Raw genomic sequence first — 11837 nt, forward strand, 5'->3', positions numbered from 1 at the left:
AATTTGAATGTCTCTAAAGTTCGAATCCCAATCTTGATTCAATTCTTTCGAAGTCCATTGAATTCAATTCTTCTGAATTCAAATATTTCTCAAATCCCGAAGCTTCAAGTATGAATCTTTCTCCTAATTCAAATACCCTTAATTGAATTAATGCCAAACTCAGATTCGAATACTACTAATTGAGTTTAATCCTATATATTTCAAATCCAGATTCATCAATCATTATCGATTTCGTACCCGCATGCAATTCGAATAATTCGCATTATATTCAATTCATGCCAAGTTCAATCATTTACAAATCCAATCTAATTCAATTCGAATCATCTAAATCCGATCCAATTCAAATACGTTCCATTTCGATATTTTCGCAGGTTCGTTTCAATACAAACAATTCAAGTCATTTGTTTGAATCTTCATACATCTCATCTCAATTCAAATACAAATTGAATTACACAATCCAATTCAAATTCAATTTATTTATTTGAATAATCACACATTCATACACAAATATCTCACACTCTCTCTCTGTTCTTCTCATGCCCATCCCCTCCCTCTGTGCTCTCTCTCCCTTCCCTGGCACACTGCACCGGCCATCAGCAGCCCATGCTCTGCACCGGTCATCTCTTCCTGATCTTTCCATCAAGCAGGCCAAAGCCATTTTACTTCCTTCTCCAAGCTTCACCTGCAAGCCATCCTCCACACTGAACAACTACATACATACACTCCAGCCTACACAACACAACAGCAGCAGCTCTCCTTTGCTTCTCCTCTCCCTGCATGCATACACACGAGCACCAACAAGCATACAGCAGCACAGGCACCCTCCTCAGCAGCACCATCTTCCTCGACGCCCCTCTGCATCGTCCCGCGCACAGCCACCGCTGAGCGTGCGGCCGTGCAGCAGCACCCGCGCTGCTCCCGTGCGCCCTTCGACCGTGACTGTCGCCGGAAAGCTCCGCACGAGCCCTCCGGGCTCGGTTGTACCTCAAGCCGCGCCACCGCCGTGCGTGCCGTCACTCGTGTCGCGCGCCATCCACACGGTGAGTCTCCCTCTGGCACCACCGTCTCCTTCCACGCACGTCGCGCCGCTGGCCGCCACGCCGGTCCGCGTCGTACTGCGCCACCAGCCTGAGCCTCGCTCGGCTTGAGGCTGTCGCCGCCGGTGAGCTCCTCGCCCCGGCCGGCGAGCCTTCTCCGATCCCGGCGCTACTCCTTCTCCCTCGGCTGCGCCACCCGCGCTAATGGCCGCCGCACCGTCGCCACCGCCGTCGCCGTGCTCTGTGCCGACGCGCCTCCGCGCGCCTTCGCTGGTCCACGGTGCTGGCCCATGCCGCGCCTCCGTTCGCCTTGCTGCCATGCTCCCTTTCTCCCTTCTTCCCCCGGTGCCTCTCCTCCCCGAGCTCCGGCCTCCTCCTCTCTCGCCGTCGCCGACCCCTTCCTTCCGCCGCCGCGCTCTCTCTCCTTTCTCCGGTCTCTCTCTCTTCTCTGAGTCTCACGCCCGCACAGGAGAAGCCCAGCCGGCCTTATCCCCTTAGGCCACCCGCCCCCTCTCACCGGTATGTGGGCCCACGGACCGGTCCACCGGCCGTGGTCCATGGTGGACCACACAGCCGCGCCCAACTCCGGTCCGCCGAGTCCACCGGCTCATGAACCGATCCCACCGCACCAGCCCACAGCCCGGTCTACGGTGGACCACCCTCACAAATCCCCTCGGGTTCACAGATCCATAAACCGAGTTCGCGGAATAGTCTCCCTTTTTAGTTTCCTGGAATTATCCTTTTCCGTAAATCTTCCGATAGCCATATCTACTCCGTTTCAACTTCGATTTCGGCGATTCCTTCGCCGATAATCCTCTAAAATCATAATCTATCTTCGTACCAAATCTTGTAATTTTTAGAGTTTGTTTAACATTCTCTCTCGGTATTTAATTCTTGTCGTAGTATTTAATTTAGATTTAGATCTCGTCTTTTAATAGATAAAGTTGAAGTTAAATAATTCGATAATGATGTTTAGTTTGTAATCGTAATATTGTCGCATGTGACAACCTAGCTTAAGTAGGTTAATTCCTTTTCTTAATAAGAATAACTAAATGTTGTTTCAATTAAGTGTTTAAGAATAAATTGATATTTCATGTGATATTCTATGTGATAGTTTATAGATTTAATCTTAGTTCAATTAAGGTAATGAATTAACTCGTGTAGCTGTTAAATAAATAAATAGCAATCATTAGAATATGATAGAATAATTTACACGTTAATAGTTAATTAATTGAATAACCTTTTGATAATTAATTAATTAGATTCAAAGGATAGATTAACCTAATTAATTAATTATCTGTATGCTTTTATGATAGCAATAAATATACCCTATTTAGTGTGGCAATTAAACAACACTAGGTAATTAAGGTTAGTTGCTAAACGACCATGTTTTAATGCTATAGATTAGAGTATTTAATCTCCACACTTAAGCACATATAATCATCTAGAGTTAACTTACGTATATATGTATACATGCTCGCATACATATAAACGTAAGTATTACACATATATTCATGTATGTACACGTGCACTCATCTACACGTAGAATCTCTAGCTGTCGTCCTTCGACAGTTAATCTAATAAGAGTTCACCTAGTTAATGATGATTTGTTCAGGTTTTCTCTTAAGTTGATAAAACAACTAGGTTATCAGCTTATCCTAGCTTCGCTAGATTATCCCGTTATTCTCTGTGTATTAGTTTCATATTAATTAGAGTTGCCGATCGTCTTCTGCTAGGTTTAGCTTCCGTCGTTTTCTCCGTTGTTTTTCTTCCGTTTTGGCATTTCTTGGTTTTGTTCTGGTGTTCAATTGTTTAGTTGTTGTGCGCTTTTTGTCGTTAATCTGCGTAGGCTCGAAGTCAAGATTCTAAGCAAGAATGCGAGGAAGGAACTGAAGGCAAGATCCAGCGATGAAGAAGAACCCGAAAGATGTGAACGACAAGACCAATCTTGAATTGACCCTTCAAGAAGGCAAGTCCTATTTCCTTGATCATATTGAACCTATGTTTTCGAATAATATACATGATCAACTAAAATCGGACTTATTATCGCATGTGCTATATATTGCATTTTCTTTCAAACTATTTGTAGTAGTTAACCCTATCAACACTGCCATGCCATACATGTCATCATCCAGAATACATATCACCCTAGGAATACCTGTTGTTAAATATATTAACGATGGACGACGTCTTGATATCTAGCATGCTTAGGATTGAATACATCTTCTCGGAGATGTCGCTTTTTAAAATACGTCTCCTCGGAGATATTGCTTTTAAAACACTTATCTTCGGAGACAAGATTTACTGTTATCAACAATAACTCATATACCATGATTCCTTGATGGTTGTGAATTCCGTGATTGTGGTGAAATCCTTGATGTCGGGTGGGACATGGAAGGTGATGTGTAAAAATGGGTGAAAACTGTTTTGGCGCGGGCAGGTAGAGTGGTTCTCCGGGGAGGATGCTCTTGGGGGCTTGAGTTACATGGTGGTATTAATTGCCCAGGAAGATGCCTAGCCCGGCCGCTTAAGGACCGAGTCTTGCGCCGTCATGCTTAGCCACCCCGTGCAATCATGCATCCTGTATGGGCAGGACTTGACTTCTCCCTTCACCAGACTGGGTTGGGCATAATACCAGGAGGCTGAGAGCAACGAGCAGTCAAGTGACTATCCTGTCGGCTGTTTGGAGGTTTCAGGTACCGGCTTAGGCTTAAAAAGGGATGCTGGCCTTCGGAACATACAGCTCTGGTCCTTGACGTGCGTCGTGGAAAAGCCCGGCAGGGAAGGTGTTGGAAAGGTCTCGGTATGATTCGCTCCTCCGCTTGCAACGGATGGAGGCTGAGCATATCGCATGGGTAAAGCTGTACAACCTCTGCAGAGTGTAAACCTATTCGAATAGCCGTGTCCGCGGTCATGGACATGCGAAGGCATGGTCACGCTTGACTAGACTCAGGGTGCGTGTGTCTTGATGCGTGAGTGTGTGGACTAGATGTCCGTGTGATGTGGTTCCTGGCGCACTCCGCCAGAAGCTGTGTGGTACTAGAGGTACACTAGATGTGATAAAAGGGACTGCGGAGTGAGGTATAGCCCCTCTCAGGACTGAAAACCCCCAGATACAACTTGTTACCCTGGTTTTGGTTTTAAAACTATTTCGACAGCTTTGCTATCAGGTCACCTTCTAATACGTTGGGGACTTGAGGTGATACTCAGTACCAACAGAAGATGCCTGAACCGTTTTACTTCTAAACTGTTTGAAAGCTTTGTTATCAGGTTACCTTCTAATGCGTTGGGGACTTGAGGTGATACTCAGTACCAACAGAAGATGTCTGAACCGTTTTACTTTTAAACCGTTTTGAAAGCTTTGTTATCATGTTACCTTCTAATGCGTTGGGGACTTGAGGTGATACTCAGTACCAACAGAAGATGTCTGAACCGTTTTACTTCTAAACCGTTTTGAAAGCTTTGTTATCAGGTTACCTTCTAATGCGTTGGGCACTTGAGGTGATACTCAGTACTAACATAAGATGCCTGCCTTTGTTTTCAAAAGCTTTGTTACATTTATTTCAAAAAGGTTAACGGTGGAGAATATAACTGGATATCTGCATAAAACCTGTTTTACTCTCAAAACTATGCCGTAAAGCCTTATCCTTGAAATATTCATTATGCATCTATCAACCCTTTGAAGTAGTATAGGACTTGTTGAGTACCTTCCGTACTTAGTCTTGTTGCTTTCAGATTGTTGAGTTGGAGATCAACCTCAACCCAGATGAAGTCGAAGAGAAGAAGTCTAAGGTCGCGTCCGCAACCGAGTTGCCTGTGGTATTGGGTTGCATCGTCGTTTCGCTCCGCTGCGCTGCGCTATAGGCTCTTCTGCCTGGCTGGTCTGCTGTGGATTCTTGTCCACCAGATCATCTTTTCTCTTTTCAGGTATTTATTTTACTTATTTGTATTCGAAGTATGTATTTGATATCATTCTGTTGAATTCTGTGCGTATCAGCTACTTGATCCAGGGACTGATACAGGAGGCACAGGGGAACCTGGGTCCGGGGTCCTGACAGAGGGAGTCACTAAGGCTCCTCATCATGCGCAGCCTTGTGTGGTATTCGATCAGCCTGCAGAAAACCCAACCCAAATCAAACAGTGGCGGCAAGAGCGTTGACAGCAAATCAAATCTTACAAATTAGCTTGTGTATTTGTAGCAAATGGATAAATCTGTGGTTATGGAGTAAAGAGGGAGAACATGAGGAATATAAGGCAGAATGAAATGGGCAATTTATCAGTCAACGAGGGAGACCTCACCAGCGAAAGAAGGGATGAATTCCTAAGGTTCAGTTGGATCGGTTCTCTAGTCCATGGCAGTAGCGTCTGGGGCGGACAAGGATGACGAGGATAGCTCCGTGTTCGTCGCTCAGCCGTGGGCTGCGCTGGACATGGTCGAGGACAAGCTTGTGGCAGGTCTGTAAGAAGAAACCAATCCAAATTCCAGACGGATCTACACTTCCAGCATCAGTAGAGCAGAGGAGAAAGCGGTGGCAACAGCGGGGAGGGCGGGCAGTTTCGAAGGTGGTGGCGGCAGTAGGAACGGCGGTCAAAGCGAGCTGCTATTGGGGATATTTTTTCTAGTGGAGCCGGCCGCACGGTGAAGAAGTTGGAAGCCTCAGGAAGCAGCCTTGCAGGGCGACCTAGGCATGGGCACATCGGACGGTAGTTACCAGCTCAGTGGTGCAATCCGACGGTTCACATAAAATGGTCGACGTGGACATGCTCCCGTATCGAGATTGCGACCAGGTTGAGACTAGTTATAGATTATTATATTCGGTACTTTAGAGTGTTTTTTTAATTATCTGAGTATCTTTATCTTTAGGAAGGGATTAAAAAACTATTTATAGGTGTTCAAGATAATCCGTAACAGGAAAGGTTTATCTGCATAAATAGGAAGAAGAAGTCTAGATAACGTACAATACCTATATATATACATATAGAAGCCGAGGAACCCTACAGGGAGGAGCAGAACAAATCGTCTCAACCGATATGAGATCCACAAGTGCATACAAGCCAACAGAAGCCAAGGAAGAAATCGCTATATCCTTATATAACAGGTTCATATAAATATAAGATAAACATGGCATATGATTATTATTCTCAGGGTCTAAACTTGTCTAAAAACCATCGTGTGTTTTCCTTACGATTCGTCTACTCAAAGTATTCTTATTCTTCAAAGAGTTTGATAAATTGTGCTGTCGCTCAGAAATAGAAGGTGCATGGATGAAGCTGCAAAGGAGCTGTTAGTTTTTTTGGCGATGACAATGATGCATTTGTACCCTGGTTATTTGCTTTCATCCAAACTCTTCATACTTCATTTTCATTTGTTGCACCATGCATTTTCTCTGACAACACCGTGAATCTATCTATGGTCATGCAGGTTATGGGACCACCCCTGCTCAAATTTGCACCTTTATGTGCAATCTAAAGCTATCACTATTAATAATGAAGCTAAAAGCATTAGCAGTACTGCTAGAGGATTTTCTGTTCACAGTTTGACTAGCAGTATATAGACCAATCGTGAACTGAAGCTGAAATCCAAAATACAATGAGAACTCATCAGAAAAGAGAGTGGGATCTCACGTTTGGATAGTGAGATTTTGGGTGAAATGTAGCTCATAATTCTACTTGTTTGATCCTCATTTGCGTGCTCGTTCGAATGGTGGTGCTGGTGTCATTAGATTGTGGTAGATCTGGAGTAGGTTCATCATGGCATGGTGAAAGCATGATGTTCTTGGGAGTTTGTTGGAGGGTCGGCCGAAAATTCAAATTTAGCTAAAAAGCATGCTCATTTTTCTTTTTTAAGGGTTGGGTGTATTTAGTGAGTCTATCTATGATCATGTAGGGTGTGGGTGTTTTTAGTGAGTCTATCTATGATCATGCAGGTTGTGGGATCGCCTCTTCTCAAATTTGCACCTTTATGCGCAATCTAAACGGTCACTACTAATGATAAAGTTAAAAGCACTAGCAGTACCACTCAAGGATTACATGTTCACAGTTTGACTAGCAATATACAGATCAATCATGAACCTGAAGCTGAAATCCGAAACACAATGAGAACTCATCAAAAAAGAGAGTAGGATCTCGTGTTTGGATAGTGAGATTTTGGGTGAAATGTATTAGAATTTTGCTTATTTGATCCTCATTTGCGTGCTTGTTTGAATGATGGTGTTGGTGTCGTTAGATTGTGGTAGATCTGGAGTAGGTTCATCTTGGCATGGTGAAAGCATGGTGTTCTTGGGAGTTCGTTGGAGGGTCAGTCGAAAATTCAAATTTAGCTAAAAAGTTCGCTCATTTTTCTTTTTTTTAAGGGTTAGGTGTTTTTAGTGGAGGATTGGAATGTCATTACCAAATATACGGCCTTTTTATAGGGAGGGGAATGAGATGAATTTTCTCTATTGGATTGTTGTGTCTTATTTTTATAAGGGTTGTTGTTCGCTATAGATATGAATTCTAAATACATTATGGTTTAATTGGATAGTTAGTAAGTATATTGCTCAGCTATACTTAGGGATAAAAGATAAACATATGATCACCTCTATTGATGTAAATAATAACTTTTACGTATCCTTAATATTATCTTATATATTTTTTATTTTTATTATAACGCAGGATCCCTCCACTACTTTACTCCATGCATGTCGGAGGTGTTTAGCAGTATAAAGGAATATCTCAAGGTGTATTTGGAAACTCATAGCCCGACCGACTCCCAAACCCCCCGAACCCCGTTAGGTCTCCTCCCGAACCCGATCCAACCCAATCTCGATGGCGGCGGTGACGAACGCCGATGTGGAGGTGGTGGACTTCGACTCCGATGACGACGACCTCATGGATGAGGAAGTCGCGGAGCCCTCGCTGGCCCCGGCCCCCCGCTTAAGATCCACCATCGCAGGCGGCGGCGGCGGCGACGACGCGCCGCGTAAGACCAAGGGCCGCGGCTTCCGCGAGGACCCCAACTCCTCCTCCGCCCCCCACGACACACGGTTTGCGGCGGGGGGCCGCGCTGACTTCGACTCCCTCGGCTCCGATGGCGGCCCCGGCCCCGTCCGCTGTACGTCCCTCCCTCTCTAATCCCTCTTATCAAGTTTTGCTTCTAATGATAATTTTGTTTGGCAATGTACTTAGGTAAGTAGGATTGTTTGATCTGAACATTGGTATAGGAGCCTCGTAAGTTAAGCCATGTTTGGTAGGGCTCCAGCTCCTCCACGTAGATTTTAAGTCTGTAGACTAAGATAAGATGGTTTAAGTATATATTTTAAACTAAAATAGAAACAAAATAGTTTATTTAAACACCATCGGTGTACTCACAGCTCCAGCTCTACGAATTTCTGGAGCTAGAAATCCCTAGCTTTAAATTCGTGGATCTAGAGCTCTACCAAATATGTTCTTAGTATGTTTTCCACCTTGATCTATTTCTTTTGCTGTGTGATGAGCGGATCTGGGGGTCAAAGAGCACTTAAGTCTCGTCTTGATCGGTTAGTTCTATGGCCGAATTACCAATCCTTTTTGCAAGTAGCTAGTTTGTTTCCTTGTACAAAAGATTGCTTCTTGGTGAGAAATGTGGATATTAAGGTGGTGCTTTGGGATGGTATTGTTGCTGCAATTTATTTTACCAGGGTTCATATAGCCTTTGGCTACTTGTTTTTCTTCTTCTCATTACTGTTGTTAGTTGTTACTGATTGTCTGGTGGCCGAGATGCCAAGAGCCACCACACTTTTTTGGGGTATAAATTAAAAATATCTATACTTGTAGCTATGAAGAGAGTTAATGTCGATTTGAGTACTGTAATACATCAGTTATTTGATTCCAAATGTTATTGTGAACTTTGGTTGAACAATAACTGAGGTCATTAGCCTTTTCTTTTGTTATTTCCCTTGTTTCCTTTCAATTGGTACCGCATACCTCTCTGTACTTTAAAGTTTTTTTCCTCGATAACTGACATGTCGAAACTGTATAGTTCATCTTATAATTTTGTGTGTATATATTTACCTACATTACAAAGTCTAATAATTTCTTTTCAAAAAATTCTGTCCAGTTGATTCGTGATTGGTTGCAGGTTCCTTTATAACATACTTTGCTTGTGTTCTATGCAAAATAAAATAAATAGATCAAGTTTTTTATTCAAAGTTTTTTAAGAGAATCAATCTAATGAAGTCGGTAAAATTGCAATTATGAAAGTGGAATTTTTCTTCATTGTTCTTTTCCTTCTTTCGAAGAAGTTCCCACTGTGTGATGGTAATTGGCTTCACTTTTAGAGTTTCAGTTAATGTATACTTCGGTATTTTGTTACAGCAATTGAAGGATGGATTGTACTGGTCACTGGAGTTCATGAAGAAGCACAAGAAGATGACCTTCACAATGCTTTCCGGGAATTTGGGCAAGTCAAAAACCTGCATTTGAATTTAGACCGTCGTACTGGATTTGTCAAGGTTTGTTTTTCTGTTAAGCAATATTTTTAAGCCTGCTCTGTTGCTGCCTGCCCCATAAAATTTCATTTCATTTTAGGACTTAGTGACTATTACCATAAAATCCCTGAAAGCATTCCTTAATAGTGATTAGCGAATAACTTAGGGCTGAAACACCTTTATATCTGATCTTGCAAATGAGTGCCTTCAAATGTGGTATCTGTTGCTAAAATAGCAGGACCTTTTTTTCTGCACCTCATAAGCACTTCCTGATATCTCGTTGATTTTACTTTTACCACTTTCTCTGTACAGGGGTACGCATTGATCGAATACGAGAACTTTGAAGAAGCTCAGGCTGCAATAAAAACACTGGATGGAAGTGAGCTTGTTAGTCAAATAATAAGTGTTGATTGGGCATTTAGTAATGGCCCTGCCAAGCGCAGAAATACTCGGAAAAGGTATTATCTTCTCTCTCTCTAAAATTTTGGAAGAAAGAAAACAGGGGCAGGGATTGTTACTTAGGATTTTTTTTTGGTTTCTTTGTGCTATTTTTGCTAGACCCTGATATATGGATGGTACACGTCTGTTGGTGGGTTGTTGAGAATATCCGAGGAAAGGTTTGGTCAATAGATCCTGATCGAAGGATTGAAGATGGTTTCTGAAATAGTCAGAGCCGAACCAGTTGTCACTTGGCGACTAGTATAGCAGACAAACCAGTTTGACGAGAGTGAAGTATGTACATATATATATATATATATATATATATTTAAAAATAATTACATTTACACCAGCTTTAGATATTTTGAGCTGCTCAACACTGAGAGGAAACTTGTATGTAAGTGTATTACTGGAACTATACATTTGGAAATTAGGAACCTAACTGACTGAGCTGAACCTTGCTTGTACTTGGTTAGTGATTGGCTGAAAGGTTACGGACCTTTTATTTCTGTCTTGTCACCCTTGACGAAATCGTTTTTGGCCATACAGTATAAAAAGGTATTGTGCCACCAGTGTTTGGGAAGCTGGTAAAATAGCCACCTGCTTCACTCTTAGAGGTGCCAGGTTATGTATGCTATGTGGTTGCCGGCGAGTAGATTTCTTTGAGTCATCTGTATATGTTTTCCTGAGACAATGTATATGTATGCTACATGTTCGCTGGCCAGTAGATTAGTTTGAGCCATCTATATATGTTTTTTCCTGATACCTTTGTTTGCTTTAAGTTTTTCTTACTAAGGCCTAGCATCACTTCTAGAAAAGTCAAATTACTTGGTTTGTCTGTTAATTTTTGGTTTATAATTTCAAGCTACACTATTATTGTTTAATATGGCTCTAGTTCCTTCTGATTTAACATGCAAGGGCTTCATTGTGAATCTGTTATATTTCCACTATTACTTTACTCAGTCCACTAACCGAATCTGTAATCAAAACCATACCTAAATGAAATACTACTGATTTTATTTGGTTCTTTGTGTTCTTGTCAGATCACCTAGAGCTCGTCGCTCCAGGAGCCCAGCCAGGAGAAGATACTGATGTTTCCCCAGCACCTAGGATGGAGTGTGAGAAGTGTGGGGATTCCAGTTGTTTGCTTGGTTTAGTACCGGAGCTTGACGATTGTTGTTAGCTTGGCTACTTTTTTCATTTCGTGACCATGGCAGTTGTATGGGGCTTTAACTTCTTGCTTTTGGTTGATGGAGTTGCTGCATTTATGTTATGTTTGGCATGCCAGTTTGAGACAATTGTAACCTCTAATCTTTTAGATCTTTGACAAGCGATATGTTGGAATTGGATGTTTATGTGCACCTTATTTCCCTTTTGTGAATACTTTTTTGCCCCTTTTTAAGGAAGTTAATCGACTGGCGAGCTCAAAGAAAAAAAGGGGGTTGATTTGAATATTTGGGTTAAAATGTTTCTGGGCCATTAAGTTGCTAATCGTGTTGCTCCTTGGCATATACTACTTGTGAGCAAGATGCTGTTGTAATACGTTCGTGCCATTTTGCCTACGCCACCATTTACAACAAATGAATTAATTGTATTGGAATCAGGTCCGGCAGGCTTTTGACTAGCAGAAGTGTAAATGAATCTGTCGATTACGTCGACGTATGCAGGTAAGTTCTGCATTTCCCTGTGTGCAAAGCTGTGTTTCAAACTTGGTAAAAAAAAAGCTGTGTTTCAAACGTCCATGTGAACGGAGTTATGTGCAGTCCCAAAATTCCTTATTCTCTCAGGTGCCTACACAGACGCATGAGACGAGTAATGAGTTGCATTGGGACACGGCTAATTACAATGCACAATGCAATTTTCTACGAGTTCTTCAACCAGTCATAGCTTAGCACTATAGTCATAAGCAGGATGT

The 11837-nt window shown here is 42.5% G+C and overlaps 1 protein-coding gene across 1 annotated transcript; it reads left to right on the top strand.

Annotated features, from left to right (window-relative positions):
- The first annotated feature begins 7757 nt into the window (after positions 1-7757).
- On the top strand, positions 7758-11277 carry LOC133928406 (RNA-binding protein Y14A-like). The gene is made up of 4 exons (XM_062374727.1): positions 7758-8130; positions 9372-9508; positions 9797-9942; positions 10966-11277. The coding sequence occupies exons 1-4, from the start codon at positions 7845-7847 to the stop codon at positions 11012-11014; spliced, it is 618 nt and encodes a 205-aa protein (XP_062230711.1). The 5' UTR covers positions 7758-7844; the 3' UTR covers positions 11015-11277.
- The last annotated feature ends 560 nt before the right edge of the window (positions 11278-11837 follow it).

Source organism: Phragmites australis, chromosome 9, assembly GCF_958298935.1.
Source record: "Phragmites australis chromosome 9, lpPhrAust1.1, whole genome shotgun sequence".
In the NCBI taxonomy this organism is placed as follows: Eukaryota; Viridiplantae; Streptophyta; class Magnoliopsida; order Poales; family Poaceae; genus Phragmites; species Phragmites australis.

Coding starts and splice junctions, on each gene's coding strand:
- LOC133928406 (XM_062374727.1), top strand. CDS start 7,845: ATGGCGGCGGTGACGAACGCCGATGTGGAGGTGGTGGACTTCGACTCC. Junction 8,131..9,371: donor CGGCCCCGGCCCCGTCCGCT/GTACGTCCCTCC, acceptor ATTTTGTTACAG/CAATTGAAGGATGGATTGTA. Junction 9,943..10,965: donor CGCAGAAATACTCGGAAAAG/GTATTATCTTCT, acceptor TGTTCTTGTCAG/ATCACCTAGAGCTCGTCGCT.